Here is a 19,920-nt window from a genome sequence, read left to right as displayed (position 1 = left end):
ATATCAAGATAGCAGTGGTAGTATTTCTTTTTTCTAAACGGCTTGAGCAAAAATCGAAATAGTGGTAACTAATGAGCAACAAATTAGCAACAAATTCCTACATTACATCTGATCATATAAGTATAGAGTTTCGTTATGGTCCATGCTAGCTTGATATCATGATAGCAGACCGGTTTTTTTTCTAAACGGCTGGAGCAACAAAATCGAAATAGTGGTAACTAATTAGCAACAAATTAGCAACAAATTCCTACATTACGTCTGATCAAATAAGTATAAGTTTCATTAGGGTCCATGCTAGCTTGATATCAAGATAGCAGTGGTAGCTTTTTTTTCTAAACGGCTTGAGCAAAAAAATCAAAATAGTGGTAACTAATGAGCAACAAATTAGCAACAAATTCCTACATTACGTCTGATCAAATAAGTATAAGTTTCATTAGGGTCCATGCTAGCTTGATATCAAGATAGCAGTGGTAGCTTTTTTTTCTAAACGGCTTGAGCAAAAAATCGAAATAGTGGTAACTAATTAGCAACAAATTAGCAACAAATTCCTACATTACGTCTGATCATATAAGTATAAGTTTCTTGATTGTCCATGCTAGCTTGATATCAATATATCAGTGTTAGTTTTTTTTTCTAAACTGATTTAGAAACAAAATCGAAATAGTGGTAACTAATTAGCAACAAATTCCTACATTACGTCTGATCATATAAGTTTCGTTATGGTCCATGCTAGCTTGATATCAAGATAGCAGTGACCGGTTTTTCTAAACGGCTTGAGCAACAAAATCGAAATAGTGGTAACTAATTAGCAACAAATTAGCAACAAATTCCTACATTACGTCTGATCAAATAAGAATAAGTTTCGGTAGGGTCCATGCTAGCTTGATATCAAGATAGCAGTGGTAGCTTTTTTCTAAACGGCTTGAGCAAAAAATCGAAATAGTGGTAACTAATGAGCAACAAATTAGCAACAAATTCCTACATTACATCTGATCATATAAGTATAGGGTCCATGCTAGCTTGATATCAAGATAGCAGTGGTAGCTTTTTTTTCTAAACGGCTTGAGCAAAAAAATCGAAATAGTGGTAACTAATTAGCAACAAATTCCTACATTACGTCTGATCATATAAGTATAAGTTTCGTGAGTGTCCATGCTAGCTTGATATCAAGATAGCAGTGGTAGTTTTTTTTTCTAAACGGCTTGAGCAACAAAATCGAAATAGTGGTAACTAATTAGCAACAAATTAGCAACAAATTCCTACATTACGTCTGATCATATAAGTATAAGTTTCGTTAGGGTCCATGCTAGCTTGATATCAAGATAGCAGTGGTAGCTTTTTTCCAAACGGCTTGAGCAAAAAATCGGAATGGTGGTAACTAATTAGCAACAAATTAGCAACAAATTCCTACATTACGTCTGATCATATAAGTATAAGTTTCGTTATGGTCCATGCTAGCTTGATATCATGATAGCAGTGGTAGCTTTATTTCTAAACGGCTTGAGCAAAAAATCGAAATAGTGGTAACTAATTAGCAACAAATTAGCAACAAATTCCTACATTACGTCTGATCATATAAGTATAAGTTTCATTATGGTCCATGCTAGCTTGATATCATGATAGCAGTGACCGGTTTTTTCTAAACGGCTTGAGCAACAAAATCGAAATAGTGGTAACTAATTAGCAACAAATTAGCAACAAATTCTAAAATATATTTGGTTTAATTCTGCTAAGTTACTACTGCTACCTTGACAGAGCTAAATTTCTGACACTGTGTGAATTATATTATAAGGAATATTTTAAGTTAAAATAAATAATATAAAACCCGGTTGTAAAAAACTATTTTTTATGCTAATTCATTTTTTTTCAGGTCATTTAGAAAATTTCGAAGACGGCTGGGCTGGTACTAATTCCTCGGTCAGCGATTGGTCGGTCGCAATTTTTCTAGGGATCTTCTCTTATTCTGGTTGGTGGGTGATCTTTACGCCTTAAGTGCTTTTTGAGTATGTTGATTTTGGGCGTTTGGACTGATCATGGACAATAGACCACATGCAGCCCTTAATAAAGCTTTTAGTAGGCAGCATCCATGTTAGTAAATACTTCTTTGTAAGTTGCAAGACGTGATTCCATTACTTATATATAACAACATAACAGTTAACAGTAGATACCAAAGTAGTATTGCCGTTCTGCATGCATTTTTGTATTCAATTGTTCCCAATATACCTATGGGTCTAACATCTTATTCATCAAAATTTGTTAAAAATAACTTCCAGGAACTACCTGAACTTTATGACTGAGGAATTGCGGGACCCGTTCGTGAACCTGCCGCGCGCGATATACATTTCCCTACCGCTGGTCACTGCTATATACATCATGGCAAATGTATCGTACCTAGCTGTGCTGGGTCAAGATATACTCACCACTGAAGCCATAGCTGTTGTTAGTTGTGTTTCTTCTTAGTTTTATCCACTGATTGGCTAATTTCCGTGGTTTTAGATTTAAAAATGGGACGAGTATTGTTTAGCATAGGCTGGTAAATGAGCTAGTGGGGAATTTGATGATTAAAAAGACTCAAAAGCAAGGAACAGAGAAACTGGAGATGATTGCGCTGAAACAAAATATGTTACTAGATAAGTAATTTAAGAATAAAATGTTCAAATAGGTATGGGAATAGGTTAGGAAAAAAGAGCTCAACGAAGCGTGTCATTTACATTTCTACATATTCCCTTAGGGATATAGCAATGTGAATTACCCTAATGGCATTTCCTGGAGGGGGTTAACGACAGGCAAGCGGCCGCGATCATAAAACTAAGACAAATCAGTTCTGCTACATGGCAAAGACAGAAGGATGATTGTAATAATGCCTGTAATGATTTTGATGATACTTTGGCAGGATTTCGCGACAGCCATCCTCGGCTGGTTGCGGTGGGTGATGCCTGCGCTGGTCTGCATCGCGACCCTCGGCGGCCTGTCGGTGAACATCATGACGTCGTCCCGCATTTGTTTCGCCGGCGCCAGGAACGGTCACATGCCAGAGTTACTCGCTCATATAAACATAAAGTGTATGTCACCGATGCCTTCACTGGTATTCTTGGTGAGTTACAGTGTTTTTAAAGTTATTCCTCAGTTAATTTCCTCGTTGATCATAAGCAGAATTAAATCCCTTCCACTGCAATAGAAGAGGTAGATCGAACATTGACGGCTGACCGGGGCATACATAGCATGCTGCGTAAAACATGCCAAGTGGAAAAAAGTCTGGTTTCAATTCTCTGAAAAGGTTAATTACTAGGTTAAATAACCCCTCCCCCCGTTCCCAAGAATTATACCTGGCATTTCAGAGTAATAAGTAAATGGCGAGGAGCACAAAATCTTACAGTGACTTCGCTTCTTCACAATTGATAGATTTCAAACTGTTTCGTGTCCTCAGATGCTGTTGTCACTACTGATGCTGATACCTGACAATCTGACGTCCCTCATCACGTACTGCACAGTAGTGGAGTCCTTCTTCACCACCATTTGCTGCAGCGCCGTGCTGTGGTTGCGGCATAAAAAACCTAACTTACCGAGGCCTATTAAGGTGTTATTTGCTTTAAACTTTTTTATTTATAAAAAGTAACAATAAGCGATTGTGAAATAAAAAAAATGATATACTATATAATTTTGATAAAGTTTTGAATGTTTGTAAAGATTTTTGCAGCTGTATCAGATGTTTTAACTCATATTTTTTTGTATTTATGCGTCCCTGCAGTCTACACTGCTGGAATCTTGTGAATGGGATACTGGAATCCCCCAGGTTAGCGACTGCAGGGCCCTGGTGGAGAGTGAGGAAGGAAATGGGGGAAGGCAGAGTGGGGAAAGTTTAGGTACTTAATAGGATGTTCGGAAAAGAGGAACAATAAGGGAAATTTAAATAAAAATATTTTTCCGATTTTATCGCGGCTTTTACATTATAGTTTTCTCACGACGTTTTAAAGACTTCGCAGATTTCGTGGTCATAGGGGGAATCGCGATAAAATCCGATAAATACTTTTATATCAATGTCTAACATTCGCGTAAACAAAAGAAATCATTAGGAGGGGAAATGTGTGCAAGCTTTTATAGGCCTTAATGTGTATTTCTAACCACGAGGCGTACACACTTAACTGTCACTAGAGCCGCGTCAAATTTCGCCCCATATAATTGGAGATTGAGCGCACAAGAATTGCCTCTGGGGATAATGGTTGGAATTAGGTATAGTGCTTTTTTGCAAAGCGGTCAAAATGTAAGTTACTGTTATTATTCACTGGAAGGATGATTAGAACGATTATGTCAGTTTCACTGATTTAATAACCAAACTCGCCGCATTATCGAATATCTTGGGGTTGCTCAATTGCCAAGGGTAATGTCCACTAGTAAGCCATTGTACGATTGTACGCATCTGACTTTGTTGATTTACCGTAATTGTCTTGCCCCATTAAAGACCCTAGTCGAATGAAAAAGTGCTTAAAATCGTCTAGAAATGCTGGCTCAAGTAAACCCACAGGACATACAATATTTTGCCCTCGTCCTTAACATTTAAAGTATCCTGAGCCCTTCGCTGATTTTTAAAGAGCCAGACATATGTCGGCGTCTCGAATTCTGACGGCTACTTTACTCAAAGACTCCTGACCAATGTTCCTTGAGAGGGATGAATTAGAAGTCACAGAAACTTAAAGTATTATAACCTTACCTTACGTTCAAGCCTAAAACAGGTGCAATTATGGATGCCATCGATCTTTGTGGCGATAACTTCGATGCTGCTGGTGATACCTGTGATCAGCGAGCCGTTCGCGGTGATATCTGGCGCCTGCATCACGTTGGCGGGGCTGCCGGCGTACTACGTGCTAGTAAAGAACACCCCAGCACCAATCCAGAGAATGACCTGTGAGATAATACTTACAAGTTCTTTTTGCCAGGTATAGTAGGTTGTAGAGTTTGAGTTGTCATATGGGAGTCTTTTAACTCAAGCTTAAAATTAAACTCCAAGGATAGCACTGAGGAACTATGTATTTCTAAAGTTCCAGGGTACGTTAATACACAACGGAGTATTTAGATGTTAATAGTAAAAAAATGTAGACGTACTAAGTTAACAAATGCGCCCGTCACATTCATATGGGAGGCATGGTGTAACACAACCTTCCCGTATAACTACGGATACGCATTTACATAGCTGCGCAAGTGTGTGTCCATACAAGGTAAAGAAACAATCTAGAAGAGCTTTTAGAGATCTAATAGATGTACCGTACAAACGCTACCAACTCGTTGCACCGCACACAGCCTACACTGGTAATTTTAAAGCAAAATGCTATGATTGGTCGGCTCGATGTGGTAGCTGAAGTAGCTTTCCTGTTGTTAAGTGCCTTAATCACTCCCACAATTCCAAAAGAATTATAAATGCGCTGCCGGTTTTAGAAAAAGGTTTTAAAGCTTCTGGATTCCCACAAAAGCACCAGTAACCAGTCATATCACTTTGGTTTCTGCGAGTTTCTGAATCTACACCGTTCGAGCGGGCTGTTGATACAATACGGATAAATAATAAATAATATTATAAACGTTAAATCATATTTCTTAATTTTTCAGTGTCGTTCACACATTTTTGTCAGAAATTATTTCTCTCGGCAGTCGAAGAAAATGAAGATTTATAATAATCATAATTGGAACTTATATGTATCACGTGCTATAATTTGAATTATTTTTATGAAATTAGTATAGTTTAAACTAATTTGTATTTTTTTTCGTAATTATTATAGTATTTAGAATCCTGGCGTCATCTAATAAATTTCGGTAATATTTTTATTCTTTTTAATTTGGAACGACCCCCTGATAATTGACTATATATTTCCGGATATTGAATACACAGGCCATACTCGATGTCTCAAAAACTAGCTTCAAGCGAGCTAGACGCTAGTCTAACAACTATTGAGTATTCGAAGTAAAAAAGCAGGACTCATCAAAATTTTGTTACAAAAAAAATCTCGGTACTTGTTTTTTTCGTTGTTCATATCGAAAATTCTCATAAATACGGAAAATAAATTGTAACTCGAAATACAAAATCGCGGAACACATATGGGGTTATTCGGGTACTCCAAAGGGTGCTCTATCTCTGGACCTCCTCTTTATACTATTTTTGGACACCCTGTAAATCACGGACTTTGCCTTGGAGTGCTCCCCTATGGAACCCACCACGAGTAGGGGTACAACCATTGTTTTTCTAATTTCCAGTTATGGAACCATTGGTCATTTGTTGTATAATTTACCTGGCAACCGTGATGTCCACAAAACATGACGCGCAACAGTTGTTACCTAGTGACACATTTAGTATGTTTATGATTAGATTGCCTTTGTTAAAGAAAAAACAATAAAATATTTATCATACTGCGTTAATTGGCTATAGTATTTTATGGTTTTGTGTTCAGTCAATTTGTGCGAAGCCCGCTGCAGTTATGTGGTCCAACAAGTCGGCGCATGAGTTCACCACCCGCCTGACGAGATCGGGCCGATGTTACCTGACGAGGGCATGCAGGTGTCCACCGTCATCGCCGGTCTCATGCCGGACTCTTTGGGAGAGATGTTCAACTTCCTCGACGGAGACAGCTTTGGTATAGGTAGGAGCTAGAAATGTTGGGAGTTCGTTTATATCATTATTATCCAGGAGTTTCTAGGTCTTGTTAATTGTAACGTTTTTTTAAATTTATGTGCTTTTTAGCATGCTACATTTAATCAAAATTTTAACAGCTCTCGGTTTTTGTTTGTTTATTTATCCTTCAAAGCGAATGGTGAACTTTCCTAATTGGTATCTGAGCCATATTTAATCCTATAAAAGATATTTACTAGGGATCTCAGATTAAAAGCTAGTAGCAATAATCTTCTTCTATCAGCCTATATCTCCCTTTTATGTGGCGTCCAATGCACATTTTCTGCAGCACGTCCGAGAAACAATATTTTCGCTTAGTTTTTATGATAGATCAACTGTCTGATGTTAAGCTCATTTGACGGACTTAGTATCAAACAAATTCTGTTTAAACCCATGTACCTAAGTATAGGATCCGAAAATTGACATTAAACATTATTTACATTACATTCTTATAACATAAGAAATTATTATCTGGGAGTTGAACCTGAGATATCCCGATCCACTGCCGCTATATTGGAGAGGCAACACAAAAGCTGGTAGTTATAATAATTTCCAGTAATTACACCAGCCACGATGCTCACCTGAACCCAACAGTCCTTGCAAATAAAATACGCAAAATGATGGCACTAAAAGGCAGAGTCCGCATACATTCAGTCCACGTAAAGATGATACCTTCCTCAGGTCCAATGCATGAGTTCGTGTATGGCTGGCAAGCCATAGTGAATACTATGAGTATGAAGAACAACGTCGAAGTTCGCAAAAGAGCTGGTCTACAGCGCTTTGCCCTAGCCGGGATCAACGGCATAACTCTCGTTTCGCACATTGGTGTCACTGAGATCATGATAAACGGCACCAGGACCTACTGCTTTGGTGGAGTGTCCAGACCCCCCGGCAGAAGGAGCGTTATTTGTAAGGTCTGTAGAGCTATTTATGCTTTTATTATAAAAAAAAAATACTAACACATGAGACCGTAGCCAAGATGCCTTTCTATAATCGTTAACACTAATAGAAAATAAAAATAATAACCATATAACATGTACAGTAAAAGCAGAGAAAACAGAATAAATAAAGAAATATTACACAATTATGTCCAATGTGTCAACAATGGGAGCTTCTTGCTGCAGTACCAGCCTCACTGATACTGCAGCGCGGATGTTTAATGAGAGACCTTTATGGGAATGAAATATCCGAACTATATGTTTGTCGCTAGGATATATCATTACTAAACATAGGTTAATGTTAGACATTGGAGAAAGGTATCTTGGTTATCGCCTCTGGTCTTTTAATCGCGAAATCGGTACATGGCAACCCTGCAATAGTTATTTTGTAACAGTAACCATTTGACCCAATTGCTATTCTGCAGACAGTCCTCTAATGAAGTTGAATCAGTTTTTCCGGTGCATTGTAACTGGATGTACGATAGATTCAGCTCACAGCTGACTTGATTGGTATACATCTATGAACTTCGCGATGAATTGTGAATTTTTGCTCAATAGCTGAATTAGTTGGACAGACTTGGTACAAGAATTTTCATCATCCACTGCTAAACATGGGCCTCCCCCAAAAATCTCCAGATCCACCTATAGGAAGCGATCTCTTAGAATTTTCATAAGACCATCTAATTTATATACTGTCGGATTGAGAGTTATAAGCATAAAGAATGTAAGACATTATTAAAAACTCTGAAAATCTCATCCTATTAAACAGAAAGCTACCCGACCTGGTACGTCGATCGAACTATCCTAACACAAAAGTAGTTAGAAGATTCAGTTTGTTTTTTATCAAAATAATGTAACCAGCGTTTTGGATGTCGCAAATTATTCAACGTTTCGTTTCAGGGTGCAATGTACCAAGAAGGCAGGTTTACTTGCAAGGTACCCTATTTGAGGTACCCCACGGTACTGGGATACAGGTACTGCATCGATAAATACGCCGCCGTGAATACTGTTGATGGAACTTATAAAAGTATGTATAGCTATCCTTGATATTGTGCCAGCGTATATGGGACGGGATCAGGTGACATTGCGTTCTTTACCGTGGCCGAGCAACGCTTTGTGTGTTTTTTTCTAAATAATTGCCTGGGACTGGATACCTTGAGAGGGACTCTGAAGCAGACGATCGGTAGTAACTAAAGTAAAATACTTATAGTAACATCTATCAAAAGTGTGTTTCGACTCCATTTTAGATAAGAAAAATGGGACCAAGCAAACTACAATACCAGATAAATTGTCTAAGAAAGACCGGTGCGAAGTGTTAACAAATTTTATAAGAAGCAAAAAATACGCAAAGTGAATATCCCTCCCAGGATCTACCGTTTCATAGAGCATAATATATGTAGTACATAACACAGCCGGGGAACAATTTAACCATTCCAAATTGTTTTTCTTTAATACCTTGTAAAGTTGTAGTAAAAGCATTACTTTGAAAACACATACACCTTCATACTCACATTTTTCGAAGAATGATATATAGAATATTCCAGAAACATATTGTGCAAGAGGAGAATCGGTTCCGAAGTTCCACTACGACTACATCTGTGAAAGAAGAGACATCAAGATCAAACGCGTTAACTTGACGGACCCTAACGAGAGGTTCAACATACGGAACCCGGTCGTCAGAAGAGCTGAGTACTACAGAGCACCGTACGACATTCTAAAAGCGTGTCCAGATTGGTAATGATAAAATATGTTTGTTCGAAAGTTTTCAGGAATTCGATTGATCAGATTGTACTTAAATAACTCTGATGAATTCAATCTATACAAATATTATATAGCTGTGATTTTGTTTGTTTGAACGCGCTAATCTCAGGAACTACTAAACCGATTCTGAAATGTTTTTCAGTATTAGGAAACTACACTACTGATTGCTGTAGGGTACTTTTTACCTCCGGGAAAATATTTACGATACTTGATCCTTGCGATGTTATCGTACTAAGCACTGATTTTTATGTAACATCGATGAATATCGATTAATCTTTATCGCAGGGACGGTTTGGTAATATTGCAGCGTTTTCTCAGTACAAAAGCGAGCCAGGAAAAGAAAAGGAAAACGTTATGAGTACCTTAATTCTTCTTAAGAACTTTGAAGGTAGAGGAAACTACCAACCCTAATTAGGAGAGAATGATGAACAAATATTCAACCCGTCTTTTCACAACTCATTCTCAATAGGATAGTGTGATAAACATGACTATGATTAATAATATTAATTTTTTTTGCCATTAGGTATGGCTGCAACCTCCGCATTTCTCCTGAGATGCTTCATCAGGAGCTGCCAGCTGCTCTGATGGATGCCAACGAGACGGCGTTTGTTGGACACGGCGGGAAGTATTGGCTATCACTCTACTACACCCAGGTTATTTTAATTATTTATGAGCAGTCGACCAACAGGTTAGAAGGATAAATTATACGACCCGATGTATAATGATATTCATTGCCCATAAGCATTTGCAATACTAGAAGCATCAAAGCAGCGCAGCCGCCAATCAAGAGAAAAGAAGCTAGGTGTGTTTCATTTCTGGGAATCTTCCTTGTCATACGTCATTTTAATGGTGGTAGGTCTCTCATATATGAGAGTCCGCCTGGGTAGGTACCTGTGCAATATCTATTTCTGCCGTCAAGCAGCAGTGTGTAGTCACTGTTGTCTTCGGTTTGAAGGACATTATACCCAGTGTAACTACTGGACATAATGAGACTTAACATCTCACGTCTCAGGATGGTGAGCGCAGTGGAATACCAAACAATACTTAGTAATGAACGGTGTTGGATGGTGTATCTACTGTTTATTTGCGGTCGATCGCTTTTCACGTACGAAAGACCTTCGGATGAGCATGGATTTCCTAGATTTAGATTGCCTGATTAAATGGGAATTTTTAATACTGTGTGTAAGCCAGATTAGAATAATCGCAAAATCGTTTATCGGCATCCGTTTCATTAAATGTAATCCGCTTTACGTTAACCTATTTTTCTGTTAAGGGGGCCAAACTTTAACTGGTCTGCAAGATATCACCATCACTCCAGCGGCGTAGGTAGTCAAGGATTCCGGTATAGAATAAAACGCCTTCCCAAACTGTTTACAAAATAGTCAAAGTCCCCAATAAAACTACCAATGCTTGTCAGATTTTGCAGGATGGTGAGCTAAAGAAATAGGTCACTGGTCAGATTAACGGGGAGCCCCTAGTCTCGGGGGCCACGGTGCACTGCCCCGTCTAGCCTTACGATGGCTTCTACCCTGCATGTCTCATTTTGCAAGGAGATTCTTATCTGGTTGTAGGCCTGCCCGTGTGTAACCAGCATGAACGTCACGCACAATGGCCCCACTACTTTAAAGGCTTAGTGAGGCAAAAAGGAGCCCATAACCAATAACCAATCTGGTTGTAAGCGTCGCGACTGTACATAAATCATGAGACACCACACTTCGTACGTCATATTGAGACACAATCTATCACATATTGCTCAATAAGGTGCTGTCCATACGCAACGCAACACTAAACTACCGATCTGAACTTTGCTTCAGTAATTTTGGCAACATTCACTTCTACATATCTATATATATATATAAAAGAAAGTCGTGTTACTTACACTATTTATAACTCAAGAACGGATGAACCGATTTGGCTGAAAGTTGGTGGAGAGGTAGCTTAGAACCAGGAAACGGACATAGGATACTTTTTATTCCGTTCCCAAGGGAACGGGACGTGACATAAGACGTGGTATAAGAAAGCAAAATCTGGTATGGAGATAGTATAAGACCCTGGGAAGGTTATAGGCTACTATCCCGGGAAAATATATAGTGGGACTTTTATCCCGGAAAACTCCTTCACGCGGGCGAAGCCGCGAGCAAAAGCTAGTTTGAAATAAAAAAATGCTGCTTGTTGTGCGACTAGGGCTAAGCGGTATGATTACCCAGTTGGACTTACCAAAGAAGTAAAACCTAATTAAATCCATATAAGCATTATTTGTTTCAGTTGTCCACATACGCAATATACTTCCAAGCGCACGGCGAGTACCCGTGGCAGTCCAATCGGCCTATTTTGTCAATAGATAAAGGTAAGTGTATTAGGCATCACGCAGACGCCCCTCGGTCCCGTTAAATGTGAATGTAAAAATCCCAGACGAACCGCAGACTGAATTGTTTCTTTTGGTCGCCTTTACCACTCCTAGCTGAGTCATAACTACCCAAGCTGCGACTACGACTTGATATTTCACTACTTTTGAGAATGGGTCCTACTGATAAGTAAGTGGTGCTGCGGTCGGTCGCACGGAATTGCTTGGAATCATTTACATATTAAGTCATAGAAAAGTATAATGGCGCTTGCAGTATTCGTGCCTCTTTCTACGGCCCGCGACCTTGATATACAACTTTGAAACTGACGGTTGCTTCAACGTCTGCGTGACGCTTTATAACACATATTCCCATGCCTCGCATGCCAAATAAACCAATGAGACAATTACCTAGGAGGTTTGGCAAACGAACCAATTTCGTAACAACTGGACACTAAACTGATTTTTTTGAAGTTACTAACGAACAACTTTCGTAGAATGTTGTATGATAAGTCGGTTTACAGTCAGTACTAGAAAATTGTGATTATTCACTGATTGGTTACTAATAAACGTTATAGGTATACCTCTAATAGTAATTATAGTCATTAAGTATTTTGTCTTGCTTTGGTAAATGATATTTATGTTCAGAGGAAGCGAGAGAAGACGTGGTATGATTGTCCGGGGTAACACAACAAATAGCTGTTCGCGCCGTTGGTAATTAGCGATAGAATTTTGAAAAGGATATCAGCTCTTCTAAATAACCCCTAAATCCATATTTATAAACGTTAGCTCCTAATAATAGTGAAGATTACAACATTATCATAACTAATCATTGTCATGTCGTTTCAAATTAATAAGTTAATCACATATTAAAAATGCCGATTGATAACTCCATGAGGTAGCCGCTTAACGTACGATAACCAGTTCAGCACGGATATAGTATAGTGGAAGTATTAGATAGCCTTGTATTGGCAATATTTTATAGTCTTGTGTTTTTCTGTTTTTTGTCAAATCGAATTAGTACGGACCAAAAGTAGAGGGTTGCTGTATATAGTTCCAATCCTGCATTTGTAAATAGACCGTATAGGGCGCGACCTATGGGCAGCAGATTTCAGAGGACGCTCACTCGATTTAATTAATCATTCGTTTATTTAACTTTAACTTAAGCGGCGATAGCCTAGTTGTATGTGGAACGGACTGCCGAGACGAATGTCCGCAGGTTCTAATCCCAAGGGCACACACCTCTGACTTTTCAAAAAAAAATCATGTGTGTATTCTTTGTGAATTTATCGTTCGCTTTAACGGTGAAAGAAAACAACGTGAGGAAACCTGCACATCCGAGAAGTTCTCTATATGAATTTCGAGGGTGTGTGAAGTTTACCAATCCGCACTAGGCCAGCGTGGTGGACTAAGGCCTAATCCCTCTCAGTAGTAGAGGAGGCCCGTGCTCAGCAGTGGGCAAGTATATAATACAGGGCTGATATTATTATTTAACTTTAGTGCCTTCTATAATACAAACAAATTGAAAATTATTAATTATTTTAGCAACCTACATACATACATAAACCTACCTACATGGGGCGACGGTAATAAAGTGGCCTACACTCATAAAAATAAAAATTCGGCACTGATAGTATCTCTGCTTCTCCCTTATGGCTGAAAGTATGAGCTTAATTGAGCACGTTTCATTGATTGTGTACTTAATTATTATAAGTATTTGTGTTAATATACTGTTCATTGAAATGATGATAAATAGGCGCCTGATTATTACCGAAGAGAATTTATGCACTTCAAACAATCAAACTATTAGCGTCCTGCAGGTGACCATTCAACTGTTATCTAATCACTTAAAAATCCATGGGAGGATTTTGGGGAGACCGTTGTCCATTATTGAGATATTATGGACTTAAACATTACAATAACTTATAAATGCATGAATAACAAAATTGACAAATACGAAATACCAACCATACCGGGGTTACGGTTTCAATTGATGATAGAAAGCAGATTGAAAATCACTTGATTTACCAATCAAATTATTTCAAAGGGATTCATTGAAATAAGAGTCTTTTTCGTATTTTTTCGCGGTTATTTATATTATTATTTTCTCGCGAAGTTTCGAATACAGCAGTCTGCATGGTAAAGGGGAGGACTAAAGTGTTGGTTATATGCAAGGCACAGTTACAATATCTATCTACATATACCTATTTACAACTATTTGGCCCGACAGACGTTGTCCCTTCTTAATATACTCATCTACATACATGGATATTTCTGCCTTTAAAATTTCGTCATATTAAATTTTAAAGGCCGAAATATCCATGATTATTAATTATTTTACATTTTTCTTTCAACTGCGAGAACTAATCACTAACTAGACGTGAATTTAAATTCTTTACTTGCCAATACTTGTTTAGTTACCCAGATTAAAGCCGAAACAAAATGTATGAAAATGGACCTTGAGCTACCACCTTAACTATGAATTTGCAGCGCGCATTCTGTCAATCGCTGACAGTTATTTCAAACAATTGACAGTTACTTATATAAAATTAATATTTTCGTTAAGTTTTCTTAAATTTTCTAGGTTTCCGCGAATTTTATGAAATTTTTTCTTTCATAAGAACCTTCCCCTGACGATAACAAACACAACAAAAAAAATAGTGAAATCGGTCCAGCCGTTCACGCGTGATAGCGTGACCAAGGGAAATAGGGATTCATTTTTATATATATTATGTAGATTACGTGTTTTTTGTTTTAAATTTTTAACTGTTGACGATCCGATCTACTCAGAATGAGTTCACAGTAAATTAAAGTCTCGCAGGTCGCTGCATCATTTGGTGAACGGCACAATGCCGTACGGCCTATACAATTTACTATGCCACAGCGTTTTGTTCCAGGTGGTATCTGGGAGCAACTGCTAAAAGCTAACATTGGACCGGACATGAATCTTCATTACAACCTGAATGGTATTTACAATCGTTACCCAGGAGGTTCCGTATTTCCCGATCTTATGAGGAATGATGGCCAGGTGCGAATTAACCTTGTTTTATTTAATTAATAAGTGACTGATAACTAAATAATGTTAATAGACAGTGACCACTAGCTACTCAGATGAGTAGGTACCAGTCTTTAAAAATCTTCGAAATAGTTTAACTATCTATATATATATATATATATATATATATATACGAAGTATACATTGAAATGTAGACCATAATATATAAATGGAGTTTAGGAAATGTTATTTTACGAACATGTAATTATTATTTTTAGAACCTAGTGATCTGGTATTTACATATAAATTATATTCTTTATTTTTGTTTTTCGTATATTTTGACATGGACTTAATTATAAAAAGGCGCGTTAATATTTTTCTATACACATGTTCATATTCTCATTTTTCTTGTTTCGTGCCTTTCTTGATACTTGACACGTACTTAATTATAAAAAGGCGCGTTAACATTTTTCTACATACATACATAATATAATTTGACATATTTAACATAAATCTTGTCATAATTTATCCACAGTAAATTCCATTGGAATTGATACAGGGACGTAATAGGAATATTTAGGAACATAACGGAACTCGAATAATTGCATAAAAATCGGGCAACTTGGAACGAGCGCTCACGCATACCAATAATCATTACACAACATGTCTATATACTATATAACAGAATATATTATTTTAACACAAATCTCAAGACACTGCAATGACTCTTCATACGCTATGCGTTATATGTGCTGTCATAATAAAAGTTATTAGATAGTCATCAAGAAAGAGTAAATAAATAAATATATGCTTTAGTTAAAATCTGCTTACAGGTACAACCAGCCAACTTTAGATCTGATAGTAGGGATGGTGCGCCCGAAGATTTGATCGTAGGGAACTCTCACCTCTCTGCCGATGGTGCTGGTAAGGATAATGCTAATTCATTGATAGGACATCTTTTCTAATAGTCACTAGTTTGTTAGCTACAGTATTGCATATTATACATTACACAGAACGATAAACACATATAGTTCGTTTATCCATGTCTGCCGCTTCAAAGTTAGTCACGAGCAGGATAAACCGTTAATCGAATGATGATTTTGAAGATGCGTAAAGAATCTTAATTTATACTTAACATAAAGCGACGGTACTCTCCATTGACTCATTTCAAATCAGCATAATTGTATATATATGGTTAGGGATTCCTCTTTGGCGATATAATGAGTTCCAGATTGATTACTTAGAAGTATAGTTAAAAATATACTTTTTTATAGTGTTCTATTTATTATACTTGAAACATTTAAACACGCAATGTCAACTTAAACAAGTCTGATAGAGTATTTTTTTTATATATTTCTTTTTCTTTTACCAGGAGGCGAGCCCAATATCGGAGGATATAAATTCTTGCACGATTCTCAGATCCAAGCCAACTTTGAACATGGAAAGAATTTATAATTATGTTGTGCTATTAAAGGATATTATTACTGAGGTTTCATTTACTGTAATTACTACTACTTGTCCTATTATGTTCATTGGTATTTAATTGAATGTCCAAAAAACCTAATGACCTATTGTCATAAGAACGTCGTGGGAATAAAGAACAAAAGTGCAAATGTACTATGATTTCTCTCATTGACGTTGTATATTTTTTGCATCAGTTAAATGGCACAATGAGTTTATTGGTCTTTAACATAGTGCCGTTATAATCACAACATAGACATACTATGTTACTTAACGTAGTGTTATAAATACTTTTAATAAGCAGGCATGAATCCATTTCCTATGACCAAATCTATATTAATATTATAGAGTGAAAAAGTTTGTGAGTTTGTGGATGTGTAGGGGCAAATATATGGAGTTCTAATAGTTGTGTCGTTGTGCTGGTTTCATCATTATATTCCTATGTCCCCTAGATGGGGCAGAGGGCATCCACAGTGCGCCGCCATCCCACTCGGTCTTGAGCTTCGCGTTTTATTTCGCTCCAGGTCTTCCCGATGTTCTTTGCCTCTGCGATGACGGTCCGCCGCCAGGTCTGCTTAGGGCGGCCACGTTTCCGCTTTCCTTGGGGATTCCAGTCTAGGGCTTGCCTCGGTATATGCTCAGGGTCCCTTCGGAGCGTGTGGCCGATCCATTTCCACTTGCGGCGTTTAATTTGTTGGTCAATCGCAGTCTCACCGCAGCGTTTCCACAGATCTACGTTGGAAATTTTCTCAGGCCAGTAAACATCGAGGACACGGCGAAGACACCGATTGACGAAGACCTGGAGTCGGTGCGAGATGTCCTTTGTCACCTTCCACGTCTCGCATCCGTACAGCAGCACGGTTTTGACATTGGACCGGAATATTTTGAGTTTAACTCTCTTGGTCAGTTTTCGCGACTGCCACACAGGACGGAGCTGTGCGTAGATTGCTCTTGACTTGGCAATTCTCGAAGCGATGTCTTCTTCGGTTCCTCCAGTCTCCGACACTACGCTTCCGAGGTAGGTAAATTTGTGGACCTTTTCCACAGCCTCTGTGCCAATGAGCAACGGCAAAGAGCTTGTTACTCCGCATCTCTGGGCTCTCTCTCTGTGCTGGTTTAGTAGTTACTAAACCAATTGTGAATGCGGCGGTAGCGAGGCGCCTGCCCCCCCCCCCCTCCCCCCTCTTTGCTGCTTAGTTCCGTCACCGCATTTCCCAATTAAATACTTACTTATATTAAAATGAGTCGCGGTGATAAAATCTTATTACTCACTAATAGTTAATTATATTATAAAAGTAATATATCTACTACCTTCGGTCTATGTTTTGGTGTTTTTCGTAATATTATGTTATACATCTATACTTATTTTAATATTATTAATTTTGTTAGTAAGCAAATGATTAAACTAATTCAATCATTTACTTACTAACAAAATCAATGACTCGGGTTAAAGTTTTACACGAACACCTCTGTGATAGATAGTCTAACGAGTCAATATTACCAGTCAATTTACCTCAAGAGGGACTAACAGTATTATAAGGTTTGCATAAAAAGTTAAATAATTTTGATATATGCCTTTAAAAAGTATGTGGTACTGCACTTTGCAACTTGGATATATTTTGTCATGCACAATATTCTAATCTCTCAAGGCTTTACTAATATTAAACAATATATTAAATACAACCTCTCTGAATTTTTAATCCTGTACCTACGTTTCAAGATTGTCATTTTTGTAATTTTATTAGCCTTGAGACGGCCCTGCATCATTAATACTACGTGACCTGTCAAACCATGGAGATGGTGATGTTCAAAAAGTAAAATATTTTTTATATAGGTACTACAGTAAGGGTGATTTAGAACTGAGATTATTTTATGGATAAAAGGAAATGATTACTTAATTACATCTTCACTGTGCTTAGAAAATATCTTCAATTCGTTAACCGCACGAGAAGGCATGATGTTAAATTAAAAATATAATATTTTAGCGATGCTTTTACTAAAATAAGTTTTCCCATTGGGGAAATCTGTTACCGATGGACTTTCCGAACGCAACATTGGCAACACCGCGCGTCGTGCAACATTTATATTTTATCATCTGTGAATCTCGCCTGACATCTTTCTTTGTGCAATCTCGGTCTGGTAGGTGATGGAAAATCCCGTTATTCCGCTGTCGTAACTCATACAACAAAGGTATTATCGCGCGGGAGTGTCGGCCGAGGTCAACTGAGCAAAAATCACCAGTTTCGAAAGCGTTCAGTGACACTGTACGCTCGTAATAATTTTAGTTCAATTTATCGATTTTGCTAATCCAGTGGATGCCAGCAGTTGTTTTTATGCTGTTAATTTATTAGTGTGGTCGGGTGACTGGCCAGGGAGCAACATTTTTCGTGTCACAGTACAAAGTAAGGTACGTACGCCACGGTGGGGTCGCCGAGGGTCCGCTGCCTTCCCTCAGTTTCGTGACGCATAGAGGCGACGGGCCCGCGGAGTGATCCGTTACGTTAATTAGAACAGCGGTGTCTAGCAATCAATCACCCGTTATCTATTTATAGTTTGTGATGGTTTTTTGACAAGTGTTTTGTTCATCACCGCCTGTGATAAGAGCACAAACGGTCGATAATTTCGGAGTGGTTGCGGCGGCTGGGCCATGACATGATTTTGCCATATCCCCCTATTTGCACGTAATTCTGTATGAACATTCAACCAGTGACAACAACACATAGATCTTTGATTTATTTTAGTGCCAATTGTGTGTCCCAGGCATGTATTATTAGTGTACTAACATATCAAAGCGTAGTCGCCTTTTACTTGTCAAAGATAATATTCTGATTAATCCATGTGTTCACAGTCTATTAAGTTGAGCCAAATATAAGCATTGTGTACAATATATCAAGTGGTGAAACAGTTGTCATTTGGAAACAAAGCATAACTTGTGTTCTTATTGTCCAATTTAGAAAGGGTTTATAACTGTTTCTATTTGTCTACATAAATTGTACTTTGCAATGTGCTTGTTTGTGCTTGACTGTTTATTTCTCAAGACAATGAAATTTGAATTGAAAATTTTTATTGTACATTAAATCCCAATGCATTTAGCCCACATTTAATACAGACACTTTGTGATGATCTGGGCATTCATACCTTCGTTTAGTCACAGAACAAGGGAAATGTCAAGTTTGAAATGACTAAAACTTATATTGTGATATCTGACTGCGCAATTACATTTTCCTCTATGGAGGATAAATCAAAAAATCCTTTCTTGTCACCTCCATTGTGAATAGAACTTTGGGAAATTCCATGTTTTGCTAACTGGCATGTTCAAGGCATTGTCTTAATCTGCATTGATTATTGTATAATATTTATATTTATTATATAGATAAGCCATTTTGACTGTAATCCAAAGCCTTTAATGTATTTCATAGAAAAACACTTATTCCGAAGTAAATTACAGTTAGTATTATATTTGTAAAATAATTTCTATCTACCATTTATGTTATTAACATTTTTAGTACTTTTAAATGCATAGAACTTATGTCAATGTTGCAAATCTACAGAAAGCCAGTGTTGTAACAGATAAAAAAAATAAAATATTAAGTTATTACATATTATTGTGCCTAGGTAACCTTGGCTGAATGTTTACCAATTTGCACATGAAATGTGTGTTCAGCATTTGCTAAATTGTGAAAATAGCTTGACATGCATTACTTAATAGTGTATACATACACATTTCATAGAATATAGATTACATTATATTTGTATAGCTTAGAGGAATAAA

At 37.6% G+C, this 19,920-nt stretch overlaps 4 protein-coding genes across 5 annotated transcripts in view; 3 read left to right on the top strand and 1 right to left on the bottom strand.

Moving 5' to 3' along the window:
- The window catches only part of LOC119190876 (Y+L amino acid transporter 1-like), a 10,534-nt gene extending 4,762 nt beyond the window's left edge, over nt 1-5,772 (top strand). The window contains exons 2-7 of the mRNA XM_037444119.1: nt 1,871-1,970; nt 2,274-2,439; nt 2,894-3,094; nt 3,428-3,577; nt 4,731-4,902; nt 5,599-5,772. Coding sequence (XP_037300016.1) covers nt 1,871-1,970; nt 2,274-2,439; nt 2,894-3,094; nt 3,428-3,577; nt 4,731-4,902; nt 5,599-5,663 — 854 coding nt within the window. The 3' untranslated portion in view covers nt 5,664-5,772. The remainder of the gene's footprint in view (nt 1-1,870; nt 1,971-2,273; nt 2,440-2,893; nt 3,095-3,427; nt 3,578-4,730; nt 4,903-5,598) is intronic.
- A 515-nt stretch (nt 5,773-6,287) lies between these two features.
- Nucleotides 6,288-16,182, top strand: LOC115455411. Its single transcript, XM_037444118.1, has 10 exons — nt 6,288-6,336; nt 6,489-6,623; nt 7,334-7,566; nt 8,491-8,617; nt 9,135-9,324; nt 9,875-10,004; nt 11,617-11,698; nt 14,590-14,720; nt 15,521-15,611; nt 16,060-16,182. Exons 1-10 carry the CDS (start codon nt 6,288-6,290, stop codon nt 16,140-16,142), a joined length of 1,251 nt encoding a protein of 416 aa, XP_037300015.1. The 3' UTR covers nt 16,143-16,182.
- Nucleotides 16,183-16,596: 414 nt separating this feature from the next.
- Nucleotides 16,597-19,417, bottom strand: LOC119190875. The gene is made up of 2 exons (XM_037444117.1): nt 19,412-19,417; nt 16,597-17,259 (listed from the first exon to the last, which is right to left on the bottom strand). The coding sequence occupies exons 1-2, from the start codon at nt 19,415-19,417 to the stop codon at nt 16,597-16,599; spliced, it is 669 nt and encodes a 222-aa protein (XP_037300014.1).
- The window catches only part of LOC115455529 (serine/threonine-protein kinase tricornered), a 44,737-nt gene continuing 43,045 nt past the window's right edge, over nt 18,229-19,920 (top strand). Inside the window, exon 1 of one of the 2 annotated variants that reach the window (XM_037443816.1) lies at nt 18,229-18,555. The gene's annotated coding sequence lies outside the window, so the exon portion shown is untranslated. The remainder of the gene's footprint in view (nt 18,556-19,920) is intronic. The other variant, XM_037443817.1, reaches the window with a different exon arrangement.

This window comes from Manduca sexta, chromosome 27, assembly GCF_014839805.1.
Source record: "Manduca sexta isolate Smith_Timp_Sample1 chromosome 27, JHU_Msex_v1.0, whole genome shotgun sequence".
Lineage (NCBI taxonomy): Eukaryota > Metazoa > Arthropoda > Insecta > Lepidoptera > Sphingidae > Manduca > Manduca sexta.
This window is presented reverse-complemented; position numbering and strand designations above follow the sequence as displayed.